Here is an 18578-nt window from a genome sequence, read left to right as displayed (position 1 = left end):
AGTGCGCATGAAGGAAATTGCACGAAGCTATTTTTGGTGGCCTGGATTGGACAGTGCTATTGAAGAGAAGGCAAAAGCTTGTATGTCATGTCAGGGTGTGAGGAATGCACCCCAGTGGGCACCCCTACACCCATGGGACTGGCCTGAAAACCCGTGGCAATGTATTCACATTGACTTCGCTGGCCCCCTTGAAGGAAGCATGTTCTTGGTGGCAGTAGACGCCCATTCTAAATGGGCAGAAGTCTCTATAATGCAGTCCACTACTGAAGAGAGTACTATCCAAAAACTACGAGGACTCTTTAGTCGTTTTGGTCTGCCAGAACAACTTCTGAGCGACAACGGACTGCAGTTCGTCTCTCAAGAGTTTCAAAATTTTATGAAGGCAAATGGGATACACCACATCACATCAGCACCATATCATCCGTCCACCAACGGATTAGCTGAAAGATTTGTGCAGACAATGAAACATGCTTTGAAATCAGCAAGGGAACAACACTCCATCCAAAAGCATCTGGATACCTTCTTACTTTCCTACAGAAACACACCTCATGCTACGACCCAGGCATCCCCGGCCTTTCTAATGATGGGACGACAGCTGTGCACTTGCTTTGATCTGCTGAAACCTTCTGAACCCTGACAAATTGTGCAACATCAGCAGCAATATCAAGTCATCAGACGGGCACCCAGAGCAAAAGACCGAACCTTTAGCCCGGGACAGCCAGTTTTGGCTCGGAATTATACTTCCAGAGCTAAATGAGTCCCTGCCACAATCATCACTCAAACAGGACCTGTTTCCTACACAGTCCAGACTGCAGAGAATCTTACCTGGTGGCGACATGTAGATCAGCTGTTGCCAGGTCATGCCAGTCCTCAGGACACATCTGCAGTTGAGTGGTCTGATGTCACCTCTTCTGGTGAGACACCGAATCACGAATCACCTGTTCCTGACTGTTCTCCTCCATTACTGCCAGCGGCTGAGATACCCCTTTGCCCAGCACGAGCTGATACCACCTCCTCACCTGTTCGTGCTGCGGACCCTGATCCCATGGTACTTTCGGGTGCAACAACACCAGAAGTTTGCCGTCATCCACCTAGAGACAGAAGGCCTCCTCATCAGCTGGATCTTTAGCTAGGGCGAACCCACGGTTATGGGGCAAAATAATCCCCAGGGTTTAGCCGGGAATGGAGGCAGTCTACCCTCCTTCTCTAGTCTAGTGTGTGTTTTATTTAGGGGATATTCTTACTGGGGGGGAGGAATATGTTGTGTATTTGGTTGTCATGGTTTTTGTTCCTATGGCAACTGAGTTAGATTATTAGGGGATAGCTCAGCCAGCTTCGGCAGGTTGGGTGAGCTCTGTGTCTGTAAATAAAATAGTAGTTTTGTTAGCTGTCTGCTGTCTGGCCTCAAGTGATTTCTTCCTAAATCGGCTGCCCCCAAGGATATAACAAATATATTTCCCCAAGGTGCATGCTGGTCACATGTTGTGATGGGTTCAGTCACAGAGACCCTGTGGCATGGCCAAAGACTCACTGGCGTGGCGCCTCCTGCTGGTCATCTGGGAATTAACTCTTTTCCAGTCTCACAGCGCCCTCTGCTGGCCGGTGTCTTGCCTACGTCAGGCTCTGTGTCCCTCCCAGACCCTGGTGACCTTTATCTTGGGGTTCTGCCCCAGAAGTCCCCACACTCTGGGTCTTCTCTCCCAGGGGGACCCCCCCAACCCCCTACACCCACTTTGCCTCAGTGGCTACTGCCAGTCATCATCTAGCCCTCATTCACTAGGGCAGCCTGCAGCCTGTAAGGGCCACTTATCACTGGCAAGAGGGTTGGACCAGCTGCCTAGCCCTGGGCGACACGTCTGCCGCCCCTGTACCTCTTTAGGCCCCCAACAAGGCCTGCAGGGGGAGGAGTGGCACTATATGTTAAAGAAAGTGTAGATTCAAATGAAGTAAAAATCTTAAGCGAATCCACAGGTTCCATAGAGTCTCTATGGATAGAAATTTCATGCTCTAGTAAAAATATAACAGTAGGGATCTATTATCGACCACCTGACCAGGACAGTAATAGTGATGATGAAATGCTAAGGGAAATTAGAGAGGCTATCAAAATTAAGAACCCAATAATAGTGGGGGATTTCAATTATCCCCATATTGACTGGGAACATTTCACTTCAGGACGAAATGCAGAGATAAAATTTCTCGATACTTTAAATGACTGCTTCATGGAGCAGCTGGTACGGGAACCCACAAGGGGAGAGGCAACTCTAGTTTTAATCCTGAGTGGAGCGCAGGAGCTGGTCCAAGAGGTAACTATAGCAGGACCGCTTGGAAATAGTGACCATAATACAATAGCATTCAACATCCCTGTGGTGGGAAGAACATCTCAACTGCCCAACACTGTGGCCTTTAATTTCAAAAGGGGGAACTATACAAAAATGAGGGGGTTAGTTAGACAAAAGTTACAAGGTACAGTGACTAAAGTGAAATCCCTGCAAGTTGCGTGGGCCCTTTTTAAAGACACCATAATAGAGGCCCAACTTCAATGTATACCCTAAATTAAGAAAAACAGTAAAAGAACTAAAAAAGAGCCACCGTGGCTTAACAACCATGTAAAAGAAGCAGTGAGAGATAAAAAGACTTCCTTTAAAAAGTGGAAGTCAAATCCTAGTGAGGCAAATAGAAAGGAGCACAAACACTGCCAACTTAAGTGCAAGAGTGTAATAAGAAAAGCCAAAGAGGAGTTTGAAGAACGGCTAGCCAAAAACTCCAAAGGTAATAACAAAATGTTTTTTAAGTACATCAGAAGCAGGAAGCCTGCTAAACAACCAGTGGGGCCCCTTGACGATGAAAATACAAAAGGAGCGCTTAAAGATGATAAAGTCATTGCGGAGAAACTAAATGGATTCTTTGCTTCAGTCTTCACGGCTGAGGATGTTAGGGAGATTCCCAAACCTGAGCTGGCTTTTGTAGGTGACAAATCTGAGGAACTGTCACAGATTGAAGTGTCACTAGAGGAGGTTTTGGAATTAATTGATAAACTCAACATTAACAAGTCACCGGGACCAGATGGCATTCACCCAAGAGTTCTGAAAGAACTCAAATGTGAAGTTGCGGAACTATTAATTAAGGTTTGTAACCTGTCCTTTAAATCGGCTTCGGTACCCAATGACTGGAAGTTAGCTAATGTAATGCCAATATTTAAAAAGGGCTCTAGGGGTGATCCCAGCAATTACAGACCGGTAAGTCTAACGTCGGTACCGGGCAAATTAGTTGAAACAATAGTAAAGAATAAAATTGTCAGACACATAGAAAAACATAAACTCTTGAGCAATAGTCAACATGGTTTCTGTAAAGGGAAATCGTGTCTTACTAATCTATTAGAGTTCTTTGAAGGGGTCAACAAACATGTGGACAAGGGGGATCCGGTGGACATAGTGTACTTAGATTTCCAGAAAGCCTTTGACAAGGTCCCTCACCAAAGGCTCTTACGTAAATTAAGCTGTCATGGGATAAAAGGGAAGGTCCTTTCATGGATTGAGAACTGGTTAAAGGACAGGGAACAAAGGGTAGGAATTAATGGTAAATTCTCAGAATGGAGAGGGGTAACTAGTGGTGTTCCCCAAGGGTCAGTCCTGGGACCAATCCTATTCAATTTATTCATAAATGATCTGGAGAAAGGGGTAAACAGTGAGGTGGCAAAGTTTGCAGATGATACTAAACTACTCAAGATAGTTAAGACCAAAGCAGATTGTGAAGAACTTCAAAAAGATCTCACAAAACTAAGTGATTGGGCAACAAAATGGCAAATGAAATTTAATGTGGATAAATGTAAAGTAATGCACATTGGAAAAAATAACCCCAACTATACATACAACATGATGGGGGCTAATTTAGCTACAACGAGTCAGGAAAAAGATCTTGGCGTCATCATGGATAGTTCTCTGAAGATGTCCACGCAGTGTGCAGAGGCGGTCAAAAAAGCAAACAGGATGTTAGGAATCATTAAAAAGGGGACAGAGAATAAGACTGAGAATATATTATTGCCCTTATATAAATCCATGGTACGCCCACATCTCGAATACTGTGTACAGATGTGGTCTCCTCACCTCAAAAAAGATATTGTAGCACTAGAAAAGGTTCAGAAAAGAGCAACTAAAATGATTAGGGGTTTAGAGAGGGTCCCATATGAGGAAAGATTAAAGAGGCTAGGACTCTTCAGTTTGGAAAAGAGAAGACTAAGGGGGGACATGATAGAGGTATATAAAATCATGAGTGATGTTGAGAAAGTGGATAAGGAAAAGTTATTTACTTATTCCCATAATACAAGAACTAGGGGTCACCAAATGAAATTAATAGGCAGCAGGTTTAAAACAAATAAAAGGAAGTTCTTCTTCACACAGCACACAGTCAACTTGTGGAACTCCTTACCTGAGGAGGTTGTGAAGGCTAGGGCTATAACAATGTTTAAAAGGGGACTGGATAAATTCATGGTGGCTAAGTCCATAAATGGCTATTAGCCAGGATGAGTAAAAATGGTGTCCCTAGCCTCTGTTCGTCAGAGGATGGAGATGGATGGCAGGAGAGAGATCACTTGATCATTGCCTGTTAGGTTCACTCCCTCAGGGGCACCTGGCATTGGCCACTGTCGGTAGACAGATACTGGGCTAGATGGACCTTTGGTCTGACCCGGTACGGCCTTTCTTATGTTCTTATGAGCTCCCCAGCTCCTCTTGCCCTTCCCCAGCCCTGTCTGCTCCAGGTACCCTGTGCTCCCAGGCAGCCAGGCCCTTCTCACTCCAAAGCTAGAGTGAGACTTCTTCAGCTCCTGGCCCCTCCAGCCCCCTTATCATTTATTCTTTGATGCAGAGACTGTCCATAAACTATGTAAAACTACGTAAAAGAATAAATGGACACAAATCAGATGTCAAGAATTATAACATTCAAACACCAGTTGGAGAACACTTCAACCTCCCTGGCCACTTGATTACAGACCTAAAAGTCGCAATATTACAACAAAAAAACTTCAAAAAACAGACTCCAATGAGAGACTGCTGAATTGGAATTAATTTGCAGATTGGACACCATTAAATTAGGTTTGAATAAAGACCGGGAGTGGATGGGCCATTACACAAAGTAAAACTATTTCCCCATGCTTATCTCCTCCCCACTCACCCAATTCCTTGTGCAATAAAAAAAATTGCGATTCATCACACTGTTAAACAATAATAGAATACCATTTATTTAAATATTTTTGGATATTATCTACATTTTCAAATGTACTGATTTCAATTACAACACAGAATACAAAGTGTGCAGTGCTCGCTTTATATTTATTTTTGTTACAAGTATTTGCACTGTAAAAAAGCAAAAGAAATCGTATTTTTCAATTCAACTAATTGTAGTGCAATCTCTTTATCAAGAAATTTGAACTTTCAAATGTAGAATTTTGTACTAAAAAATTAATTCTAAAATAAAACAATGTAAAATTTTAGAGACTACAAGTCCGCTCAGTCCTAGTTCAAAATCTGAGAGGGACGGGGTTTGGGGAATGCTTTCCGAAGTCTTAAAAGAGCAACACTCCAATGCGGAAACTACAGAACCTGAACCACCAAAAAAGAAAATCAACCTTCTGCTGGTGTCATCTGACCCAGACAATGAAAATGAACATGCATCGGTCCGCACTGCTTTGGATTGTTATCGAGCAGAAACCGTCGTCAGCATGGAAACACGTCCTCTGGAATGGTGGCCGAAGCATGAAGGGGCATACAAATGTTTAACATATCTGGCATGTAAATATCTTGCAATGCTGGTTACAAAAGTGACATGCGAGTGCCTGTTCTCATTTTCAGGTGACTTGTAAAGAGTAAGCAGGCAGCATTATCTCTTGTAAATGTAAACAAACTTGTTTGTCTGAGCAATTGGCTGAACAAGAAGTAGGACTGAGTGGACTTGTAGGCTTTGAAGTTTTGCACTGTTTTGTTTTTGAGTGCAGTTAGATAACAAAAAAATCTACATTTGTAGGTTGCACTTTCACAACAAAGCGATTGCACTACAGGACTTGTATGAGGTGAATCGAAAATACTATTTATTTTATTATTTTTACAGTGCAAATATTTATAATCAAAATAATATACACTTTGATTTCAATTATGACAGAGAATACAATATATATGAAAATATAGAAACACATCCAAATTATTTAATGAATTTCAATTGGTATTCGATTGTTTAATAGTGTGATTAAAACTGCAATTAATCACGATTAATTTTTTTAATCGCGATTCATTTTTTTTAGTTAATCACATGAGTTAACTGTGATTAATCGACAGCCCTAATACATGCACCTCATGTGCAGACTCACACCCCATCTCCATAAACATTCTCACACACACACACACACACACACACACACAGAAGGCTCATCTCTTCCAGCAGGGACACACACACACACAGAGCAGGGCGCAGCCCCTCCAGCAGGGAGTGGCAGGGACACACACACACACACACACACACAGAGCTGGGCCCAGCCCCACCAGCAGGGACACACACACACACACACACAGCAGGGCCCAGCCCCTCTAGCAGGGGACATGGACACAGAGACACTCACAGGTACTGGTTCAGCAGGCAGTGCTCAGATGCTCAGATCCTCTGGGGCAATCAGCCCACGCTCAATATGTTTTGAATTGAATATTCCAGGCTAAAATCAGAGGTGATATTTAAGGCCGTAAAATTAGTACATGGGGTAGAGTAGATCCAGGGTTTATGCTGAAGGGCAGAGGGTAGGGGGGCTAATTTCCCTTACATTTTCTTACACCATCCTCTGATCTCCTTTACTGATTTAAATTGCTCTTCTAGCTACCTGGTACCAGACCCCCAGCTGGTGTCAATCGGCCATAGCTCAATTGGACTCAGTGGGACCAGATCCCCAGTGTGACGGGTTCCCCGAGTGCTAACTGAACTGGGGTACTGCTGAGTCCTCTGTCCCTCTAATCCAGGCTCCCTCTCACACTGTGATGCTGTGACAAGCTGCAAACCCCTCCAGGTCCTGCGTTTACACAGACATCCACAAGCAGGGACACCCCCAGCTGAGTTACAAGAATGCTTCTCTCAGCCACTCATGAGCTAACAACAGAGAGGATCCAGCCAATTCCCCACAGCTCCCCAGCCTCAGACCCCAGGGCTGTACCCTCCTGCCCTGGTCAGAAACCTGACCAGTATAAGTTTATTATCCAGTCCGCCCTCCCTCAGTATGGACAGGACATGCACCGGCCTTTGTACCTGAGCTGAGGTTTCCCCAGCACTTCAACCAAAACACACTGCTTTAAGTAAAGTATAAAAACAGATTTAGGGTATGGCTACACTTATAGCTGTACAGCGCTGGGAGTTGAACCTGTCTTCGTACAGCTGAGTAGGGAAAGCGCTGCAGTCTGTCCACACTGACAGCTGACAGCGCACTGTCGTGGCCACATTTGCAGCATCTGCAGCGGCATTGGGAGCGGTGCATTATGGGCAGCTATCCCAGCATTCAAGTGGCTGCAACATGCTTTTCTAAAGGGGTGGGGTGGAGTGGGGTGTGACAGGGAGCGTGGAGGGAGAGAGAGAGTGGATTTTTGGAGCCGACACTGTGTCAGCTCCTTGCCTTGCAAGTTACGACCCCACCCCCCACCCCTCTCTCACTCACTGAAAGCAAACAGCAGCTGTTTGGTTTTTTCCTCACAGACCAGATAAGCATCCGCTCGCCAATACGGACCCCGCTCCCTCCTGCCACGCTGCTTCTCTCCTCAAGCAAACACTAGCTGTAGGCGTTCCAAAGGGAGCCCCCCTGCCTCTGCTCATTCACAGCAAACAGGAGCTGTGTTTGTTTTTTGATAAGCAGCTCCGGGAGCCCGGAGTTCACAACAAAACAAAGAGGCATCACAACAAAACAAAGAGCGGGACCTTCACTTAAAAGGATTATGGGAGGCTTCCGGAGGTCAGTCACTGCGTACTAAGATTATTCCCTGTTTACACTGGCGCCCCAGCGCACCAGCAGCAGCACTATACTCTTTATTCCTCTCGCGGAGGTGGAGTACAAGCAGCGCTGTAGCCACGGAGATACAGCGCTGTATGTGCCTTGCCAGTGTGGACAGGGAGTGAGTTACAGCGCTGTTGGTGGCTTTATTGCGATTATAAGTGGTAGGCATAAGAAAAATCAGAGAAAGTTACCAAAGAAAATAAGAGAATAACGCAGGATCTATATCTTAAACCTTATTACACTAGGCAGTATTTGGATCAGCAATTTTCTCACCCCACTGGATGTTACAGTTCTTAATACACAGGCCTCTCCCTTAAGCCTGGACCGGTCTCCTCGGATGATCTTCATCTTCTCAGCATTCCAGTTGCTTCTAGCATAGGTGGGGAAGGAGAAAGGCTGAGACATGCTGCAAGCGACTGTTCCTTATTTTATACCCTCAATCCATGTGTCTGGGATACACTTTCCCGGTCATGTCCCGGTGAGCTTTGCTGAGTCACAGTGATCCAGTAAAGCTCCATTGTGTGGACTTGGGCAACTGTCATTGAACTGCAAATCCTTTGATTACAACTCCCACACTGATTAATGGTCGTGGAGCATCCTCCTGGGTGGGGGTCCTTTGTATGTCACTAGCAAACTTACAGCATATTTCAGTAACAACCATACAGCAAAACCTCTTGCCTGTATACACACTAATGATATACAGAATTGGATAAAACAGCAGGTTCCAGCAGATCATGACCTTTCATGTGATCCCTTACATGGCATGTGTTGTTATGAAATATCACAGCCATAAGTGAATGATGAAGTTTGCAGACGATACCAAGCTTGGAGGGGTTGCAAGTGCTTTGGGGGACAGGATTAAAATTCAAAATGATCTGGACAAACCAGAGAAATGGTCTGAAGTAAATAGGATGAAATTCAATAAGGACAAATTCAAAGGGCTCCATTTAGGAAGGACCAGTCAGTTGCACACATACAAACTGGGAAATGACTGCCTAGGAAGGAGTACTGCAGAAAGGGATCTGCGGGTCATAGTGGATCACAAGCTAAATATGAGTCAACAGTGTAACGCTGTTCCAAAAAAAGCAAACATCCTTCTGGTTACCTTTCTTTTTAAAGAAAGTGCAAATTCTCACAAAAAGACATGGCTCTGAGAGCTAGAGACATCAAGAAACAACACAAAATATCACCTGACAAACTCACGCGAGACACGCGAGGAGGCTACGCACCCGGTCCGGACAGGACTGGAAAGTGAAAGTGGAAGTACGTAGGCAGGTGGCAGTGGGTCATTCCTAGGGCTGGAATTTTGGCCAGGCATCGGAGTATAACATCCCTGCTCTTGCAAAACGTTATGTGGGGAGGCGCTCTCAGTCACATGGGCAGAGTTGGAGTGGGACGTCCGTGTCCCAGGTCAAGAAGAAGGGGAACATCTTCTCGGATAAGGGGTAGTTGAAGGTGACGATGTGTCATTGTTGTGGAAGGAGAATTGTCCAAGGAAGTAGTCTAGATGCACCTTGGTCCTGCGCAGAGGCGCCCGTAGGAAAAGTGTCGTCTTAGGGGTGCTGAGCGCCTGGTACTCCCTATTGTTCAACTCCAGACCCCAGAAGCCCTGCTCGGCCATTATGTAGAGATGCCCCTTCCTCTCCACTGACTCCCGAGCGGCGCCAACGATCCAGCCTTTCCCGGCACCCACCTCCACTACCCAGTCCAGCTGCCCCCAGAGATGCCCGGGGCACCCAGCATGCAGGGCTGGAAATCAAAACACTCGGAGTTGCTGGGAAGGTCCTGGGGGCGGTCCCCAAGCCTCACGCTTTTCTGGGCTCGGGAGATCAGCAGAGTGGGGAACATGGTGTTGGGATCCAGCTTCACCTCCACTGGGGAGAGAGAAGCAGAGAGTTAGGGTGAGATCTCGGCATGCAGCACAACGGCCGCTGTGAAATCTCACCGCGCCCTGGGCTGGTATTGGACAGTCACTGACCTTTCTTCTTGGTTCCGAAAAATCGATCGCACATATCCGAGATCAGCTCCTCCTGCTGGTCCTTTTCGCCATCCTCACGCCAACCGTTTCCCAATAAAAATTTCACCCTTCCAAGCCAATCTCTAGGTTGGGTCCCAGATGGCAGGTCCACACACACTGCTTTAACTTAGTCCTCATCTACACTATGAGTTTAGGTCGAATTTAACCACTGACATGCCGCTTCTACGCTGAGCTGCATGCAATTCTAGGGGGGGCCGCCACCACTACCCCACCCCTGACCGTGGATTCCAAGGAGGGGGTAATCTCAGCCGTGCCCTTCTGGGAATGAGGCTGAATTTCCCATCACCATTGTGGGACGGGGCGATGGAGGGAGTTACACCTGCTGGTATAACACCACATCACAAACCCCTGAATGGTCGGAGCTCAGCGCCCCCGTGCAGCTGGTGGTAGAAGGTGAGGGGCCCGACTCAGCATCCCTGCTCCCAGCCCCACAGCCAGCTGGACACTCAGGGGGCTCAGACCCCAATGGGACCCTCAGAGCAAGACTCTGCCCTGAGCCCTGGGCCCAGCAGAGGGGACGCCCATCCAGGAGCAGGGATGGAGTCACTGGGAGGTTCCCAGTCATTGGAGATTTAGGGACAAGAGAGGGGTGATCCCAGCCCCCAGGGGACCCTCAGGTGTCACTTACCCTACCTGTGCCTCCATTTCCCCTTGCACGAATGGGGGATAATCATCCTTCTTGCAGCTGGTGTCTGGTTAGACAGTCAGGGCTTGGCTTTAGGCCAGAGGCTTTTTCTCACTGTGTCTGAGGAGCCTCCAGCACTTCTGACTTCCAGCCCCTCCCACCAGTCTAACCACTAGACCCCACTCCCCTCCCAGAGCTGGGGAGAGAACCCAGGAGTCCTGGCTCCCAGCCCTGCTGTTCTAAACCGCACTCTCTTCTGGCTCTCAGTCCTCTGCTGTAGCCACTAGCCCATCAACCCTCCAAGGCACTGAGCCAGGCTGACATCCCCTGGGTGGTCGTGTGGCCTAGTGGGTAGAGTGCTGGGGCTGGGACTCTGGAGACCTGGCTGCCATTCCTGGTATGGCCGTGATTTTCTGGGGCACTTTGGCTGACTCACTGCAAGTTTGCCTCAGTTTCCCCCTCTTTGGTTCCCAAACTTGTTCCGCCGCTTGTGCAGGGAAAGCCCCTGGCAGGCCGAGCTGGTTTGTTTACCTGCCATGTCCACAGGTTCGGCCGATCGCGGCTCCCAGTGGCCGCGGTTCGCTGCTCCAGGCCAACAGGCGCTGCTGGAATCGACGCGGGCCGAGGGACGTACTGGCCGCCACTTCCAGCAGCTCCAATTGGCCCGGAGCAGCGAACCCTGGCCACTGGGAGCTGCGATCGGCCAAACCTGCAGACGCGGCAGGTAAACATACCAGCCCGGCCCACCAGGGGCTTTCCCTGAACAGGCAGCAGAACAAGTTTGGGAACCACTGGTATAGCTGATGCTCTTTAATAGGCAAGGTGCTGTACATTATTTATTACAGCAGCATCTAGAAGCCCCAGTCATGGCCCCATTGTGCTAACTGCTATAAAAACCCAGGACAATCAGACCATCCCTGCCCCATAAAAATATGAACCAGATGGTTCTCCATTCCTATCCAGTCTAGCAGTTCCTGTGGTTTCTAATCTCCCACAATGCACTGCTGCTAGCTTCTGAGCTAGGAAGTATGGTTCAGGTACTGAGAAAACATTGCAACAGAACTGGACCAGGACAACACAGAGCAGACCTGCACTTGTTTTGGCACTGATCAGCATGGGGGCACAGGGGCGGTGGAGGGGTCAGCATGGCTGCAGTGCACTCAATGAACTTTCTCTGCATAAGATGACTCGTTACCAGCCTTTCAGTGCCAAGCGGTTCGATTTTCCATTGCTTGGACGCCGCTTACTCCGCCTTGCACATCTGCTGAGAATTCAACTCAAAAATTGACACCAGGCTCAGGCTAATTGCTTCTTTGGGATTCAAACCCCCTGAAGAATCAGTTTGTGAATCGTCTCATTATGCCCAAGATCCTATGCTTAGAACCTTTGTCAAGTGTATAAAGATCTCGAGAAAATGTAACTTTCTTCTAGTTCATCTGACCTCCCCAATTCTCTGCAGGCTGAGAAAATGAACGAATCTGCTAAGCATAGTGGCTAGAAGGTGTCTCAGACCTGTCTCCTCTGATCTAACAAGGGATGCTTTCCATGTCATTCCCTTATTGAGTCGTTCTCTGCTCTTCCATTTCCAATGTGCATGCCATCTGGACAAGCCCAGGAGTTTGGGTCCTTGTCTAGGACTTGCAGAAGGCACTAGAATTCGCACACATGAATGGGATCTGGAATAGAGGCTAAATTATATGGAGAATCCTCCTGCTAACGTGATCAGCCAGAATTAATTTGATCAGCGATAGAAATCTTTTTTGGTACTTAAAATAATCATCTCTGGATTTAACCCACCCAAACCGATGGTGTTCCAAGCACCTTACCTTATTGGGGATGCCTTCTTCCAATGACAGCTCTGAATTGCCTCAATATTGCCTGGCTTTCACATCTGAAAAGATAAACGACTCTTTAGACGTCTTAATTTCATACTCGCTGTCACTGGCACCAAGACCCAGAAACCAGAAAATTTTTCATCTTTTCCCATCCCAAGTTTTCTCAGGACTCTTCCTTGTGATAGTGCAGGATGCAAATTCCTGGGACATGCTTCTGCGAATCTCCTGGCCCCTGTGAATCCTGGGGCTATGGAATGAGGTGAGTCACTGGGATTTTTCCTTCACTCCATGTGCAGAACTGCCCCTGTTTGATCTGGTGTATATATTTTTATTCTGGTTTTCTCTTTTTCATTCCTACATAGATCAGAAAGGCATTTTGGTACACTTAATTGGAGACTATCATTTATTATTATTATTGTATTTATTAAATATGATATGTGGTCCCATCGGAAGAATCATGTAGGACTGGAAGGGACCTCGATAGGTTGTCTAGTCCAGTTCCCTGTACTCAAGGCAGGATTACATGCTTGTTCGATTAGGCCTATTTTTCTTAAAACCACATTGGCTGCCATTAATGATGCTACCATCTACAATTTCTTTTCTGGTTGCACAATAAGAATATGGATTTAGAGGCTCGATTTCTGGCCAGACATGATCTATACTCACCTACCTGGGGAGGAAATATCTGATCATCAGCAGCTTTTCCAGCAGAAAAAAGCATCAAGAGATGTGATGGTTGGAAGCGGAAATGAGAAAAAATCAGCCTTGAAATAAGGCACAAATGTTGAACCGTGAGGCTGATTGATCTGTGGGACAATTCACTAAGGGACAAGGGGGATTTTCCATCGCTTTAAGTTTTTAAATCAAGACTGGCCTAGCTTGATTTTGTCTGGGTTTAAAGCAGGAATGACCAGGGAAGTTCTCAGGCTTGTGTTATACTGGGCATCAGACTAGATCAGGGGTAGGCAACCAATGGCACGCTTGCCAAAGGCGGCACACAAGCTGATTTTCAGGGGCACTCACACTGCCCAGGTCCTGGCCACCGGTCCGGGGGGCTCTCCATTTTAATTTAATTTTAAATGAAGCTTCTTAAACATTTTAAAAACCTTCTTTACTTTACATACAGCAATCGTTTAGTTCTATATTATAGACTTATAGAAAGAGACCTTCTAAAAATGTTAAAATGTATTACTGGCACCACGCGAAACCTGAAATCAGAGTGAATAAATGAAGACTCAGCACATCATTTCTGAAAGGTTGCCGACCCCTGGACTAGATGATCAAAGTGGTCCCTTCCAGTCTTAGAATCTTTGACATTAGTTCCCTGGCGTATTTTCACATACTGTAGCAGCGGTTGGGAACTTTTAGAGTGTGGGGGCAGGTCCGCATGGCCAGTAAGTGCACGGCAAACTAGCGGGCTGCAGATTTACATACCAGTTGGTAGTGCGCTGAGGCTGTATCTACTCTGTGGCTGCTATTATTAGTAACCCTCTGCAGTGCCATAGCGTGGATGCTTTCACTCAACACTAGAGAGTTTTACTCATAGACTCATAGACTTTAAGGTCAGAAGGGACCATTATGATCATCTAGTCTGACCTCCTGCACAATGCAGGCCACAGAATCTCACCCACCCACTCCTGTAACAAACCCCTGACCTATGTCTGAGTTAGTGAAGTCCTCAAATCATGGTTTAAAGACCTCAAGCTGCAGTGACTCCTCCAGCAAGTGACCCGTGCCCCATGCTGCAGAGGAAGGCGAAAAACCTCCAGGGCCTCTGTCAATCTGCCCTGGAGGAAAATTCCTTCCTGACCCCAAATATGGCGATCAGCTAAATCCTGAGCATGTGGGCAAGACTCACCAGCCAGCACCCAGGAAAGAATTCTTATTTCACAGTACGTAAGAATTCTTCTGGAAAATTTCAAAGTAATGGGTCAAAGGAGGGGTCTGTTCCTGGGTAGGGCCTATTTTGTATGTAATTATTGGCTGGTTGAGGGAAATTCAGTATCGCTACCCCCAAAGTGTTCAAAGGTTGCAAGATCTGCCACCCCACACTGGAATCGATACGGGGTATCATCAACAACTACAACCCATACTTGACGGGGATCCTCTTCTGAAAGAAATCTTCCCTGAACCCCCAATTCTGCCCTTCAAACAACCCCCCAGTCTCTCCAAGCTCAGAAGCAGCAGCTAGTTCCTCCCAGACCAGGACACACTAACTCAAAGTGGCACCAGACCCTGCCAGAATAACAGCTGCAAAGCCTGCGGACAGCTCTCCACTGCTGCAATGATGAATACTCCCCTACAACACACCTGTCTAGATCCACGGGTCCTACACGTGCCTATCACAATATGCGCTGTACCTCACCCAGTGGACTCAATCCTCCAATAACAAGTATGCGAGTGAAACCAGGCAAATCACTACGCTCTCGAATCAACTCACACAGGAAAAAGATAAAAAACAAAACCACCCCCAGCACCTGTGAGTGAATAGCGGCAGTATCTCTGTTGGCTGGACACTGCACGGTCCACACTGGCGCTCAGAGGGGTGGCTTAGTCACACCCCTGAGGGACATAACTTGTACTGATGTAGGCTGGAGTGTGTGTAGATAGCCTGTGTGCCTCAAAAGCGTGTCTCTCTCACCAACAGAAGTTGGTACAGTAAAAGATCTTACTTTGCCCAGCTTGTCTTTCTGATATCTTGGGACCAACATGGCTACAACACACTGCATACAAAAATCACATGACAGGCCTCTCAAAATCGCAAGATTGGCTTAGAAATCATGAGCTTTTTTAAAAATCAATTACTGATGATTTAGTTAACCCATCTATTCCATAGGTGATACCATCTTGACAGAAGAATTCTTACATCGAAGTAGTTGTGTCTACACCGGAGGTTAGGTCAACCTAACTGTGGAGCGGAGGCTGCAAAATTTTTCACAGTCCTGAATGCCGTAGCGAGGTTGATCTACTTTTCAATGTATAACTTAGGAGCAGCCATAGTGGGTCAGATCAAAGGTTCATCTAGCCCATTACCTTCCAACAGTGGCCAATGCCGGGTGCCCCAGTGGGAATGAACAGAACAGGGAATCATCAAGTGATCCATCCCCTGTCGCTCATTCCCAGCTTCTGGCAGACAGAGGCTAGAGACACCACCCCTGCCCATCCTAGCTAATAGCTATTGATGGACCTTTCCTCCATGAACTTATCTAGTTCTTTTTTGAACCCTATTATAGTCTCGGCCTTCACCACATCCTCTGGCAAAGAGTTCCACAGGTTGACTGTGCATTGTATGAAGAAAGTCTTCCTTTTGTTTGTATTAAACCTGATGCCTATTCATTTCATTTGGTGACCCTTAGTTCTTGTGATATGACAAGGAGTAAATCACACTTCTTTATTTGCTTCCCTTCCACCTCACCCCTGACATCAGCAATTTGGTGACTCCAACACAAGTTCCTGAAATCTGTTGTTTCATTTCACCCAAAAAACTTTCAGCTGGAAGATTTCTTCCCGCTGTAATAACCCTTGTCCATTTACACTGTAAGTTGCATGGGAAAGAGACTATTGCTAGAGCACTTAGCACCTCTGGGAAGTGATTTTGGTTTGAGCCTCATAAGAACATAAGAGTGGACAGACTGGGTCAGACCAAAGGTCCATCCAGCCCAGTATCCTGTTTCCCAACAGTGGCCAATGCCAGGTGCCCCAGAGGGAATGAACAGGTAACATCAAGTGATCCATCCTGTTTTTCATTCCCAGCTTCTGGCAAACAGAGGCTAGAGACACCACCCCAGCCCATCCTGGCTAATAGCCATTGATGGAGCTATCTAGTTCTTTTTTGAACCCTGTTATAGTATTGGCCTTCACAACATCCTCTGGGAAAGAGTTCCACAGGTTGACTGTGCATTGGGTCCTCACCTTAGTTGTCTCTTTTCCAAGCTGAAAAGTCCCAGTCTTATTAATCTCTCCTCGGATGGCAGCCGTTCCATACCCCTAATTATTTTTGTTGCCCTTTTCTGAACCTTTTCCAAATTCCAATATATCTTTTTTTAGATGGGGTGACCACATCTGCATACAGTATTCAAGATGTGGGTGTACCATGAATTTATACAAAGGCAATATGATATTTTCTGTCTTATTATCTATCCCTTTCTTAATGATTCCCAACCTTCTGTTAACTTTTTTGACTGCCACTGCACATTGAGTAGATGTTTTCAGAGAACTATCTACAATGACTCCAAAATGAAAGAATCATAGAATCATAGAATATCAGAGTTGGAAAGGACATCAGAAGGTCATCTAGTCCAACCCTCTGCTCAAAGCAGGACCAATCCCCAACTAAATCATCCCAGCCAGGACTTTGTCAAGTTTGACCTTAAAAACCTCTAAGGAAGGAGATACCACCACCTCCCTAAGTAATCCATTCCAGTGCTTCAAAACCCTCCTAGTGAAAAAGTTTTTTCCTAATATCCAACCTAAATCTCCCCCATTGCAACTTGAGACCATTACTGTTTGTTCTTTCTTGAGTGGTAACAGCTAATTTAGACCCAGTCATTTTATATATATAGTTGGGATTATGTTTTCCAATGTGCATTGCTTTGCATTTATCAACATTGAATTTCATCTGCCATTTTGTTGCCCCATCACCCAGTTTTGAGAGATTCTTTTGTAGCTCTTCGCAGTCTGCTTGGGACTTAACTATCTGCAGTAGTTTTATTTCAGGTGCTAGTGCAATATAAACTGTACTCGGTACATTTCGGTATTGTGCACAGCATTGTGTAGGCTATTGCAGAAAAACCATTGTGTAGGCTATTTGCACATAATGCCCGGCTTTGCTGACTTTGCATGGCATGATGTCTCTCCTGTTGTTAGCCCTCAATGTAGTAACCATTCCTCCTGTCTCTTGGTAGATGAGCCCTGGATCATGGTACCATGGAAGGAAACAATGACTCTATGGTGACTGAATTCATCCTGGTAGGAATTTCTGGTGGCCCTCATGTGAAGTTCACCCTCTTTGGCTTCCTTTTTGCAATTTACCTACTGACCCTGGTCGGAAACGCTCTCCTGATCCTGCTTACCAGAGTGGACCTCCGACTCCACACCCCCATGTACTTTTTCCTCAGTAACTTGTCCTTCTTAGATATCTGCTATATCACCATCAACGCCCCTCAGTTGATGGTCCATTGCCTCTCCAAGAGACCCTCCATCTCCCTGGGCAGGTGCTTGGCTCAGATGTACATCTCACGCTTCTTCGGGATAACCGAGTGCCTTCTGCTGGCTGTGATGGCTTATGACCGCTGGGTGGCCATCTGCAAGCCGCTGCGCTATACCCTCGTCATGAGCAACAGGGTCTGCGTCCAGCTCGCAGCCATGTCATGGAGTGGCAGTTTCCTCCTGTGCCTGTCTGATTTCCTGGCCAAGCAACCTCGCTTTTGCGGGCCCAACGTCATCAACCACTTTGCTTGTGAGCTCCAGTCCATGCTGAAGCTGGCCTGTTCGGACACCCGCCCCAACCAAATCGTGATGATCAGCACCAGCGTCCTGGTCCTGCTGGGGCCCTTTTCCTTCATCCTCGTGGCCTATGTCCACATCATTGTGGCTGTGCTGAGGATCCATTCCACCCAGGGCAGGACCAAGGCCTTCTCCACCTGTGCCTCGCACATCACCGTGGTGGCCTTGTTTTACGGGGCAGCCATCTTTGTGTATCTGCGGCCTCAGTCCAAATCTTCCGCGGATCAGGACAAGTACATTTCCCTCTTTTACGGAGCAGTCACTCCGGTTCTAAACCCTCTGATCTACAGCCTGAGAAACAAGGATGTGAAGGAGGCCCTGAGGAAGTTGGCAGGATCGAAAATGAATTGCTGAGAGCTTCCAAGAGCTTTGATTCCTTTCTCCCATGTGTGCTTCAGAGCCTTCTTCATGTGCCTCCTGACTTAATAACATAGAGACTCTCAGGATAGAGAGTTGTAGAGGAACCTAATTCCTGACCTAAACGACGTTGGATGGTGAAGGAAGGATTCCAATTTCCCAGACTGAGGCAGACTTTATTTGTTAAAGTTTCACCTCGCATCT

The 18578-nt window shown here is 46.6% G+C and overlaps 1 protein-coding gene across 1 annotated transcript; it reads left to right on the top strand.

The window, feature by feature from the left end:
* Positions 1-17438: 17438 nt before the first annotated feature.
* Positions 17439-18371, top strand: LOC123349968 (olfactory receptor 13H1-like). Its single transcript, XM_044988303.1, has one exon. The coding sequence runs from the start codon at positions 17439-17441 to the stop codon at positions 18369-18371; it is 933 nt and encodes a 310-aa protein (XP_044844238.1).
* The last annotated feature ends 207 nt before the right edge of the window (positions 18372-18578 follow it).

The sequence above is a fragment of the Mauremys mutica genome, chromosome 15 (genome assembly GCF_020497125.1).
Source record: "Mauremys mutica isolate MM-2020 ecotype Southern chromosome 15, ASM2049712v1, whole genome shotgun sequence".
Lineage (NCBI taxonomy): Eukaryota > Metazoa > Chordata > Testudines > Geoemydidae > Mauremys > Mauremys mutica.
Note: the sequence above shows the minus strand (reverse complement) of the source record. Positions and strands in the feature narration are given on the sequence as shown.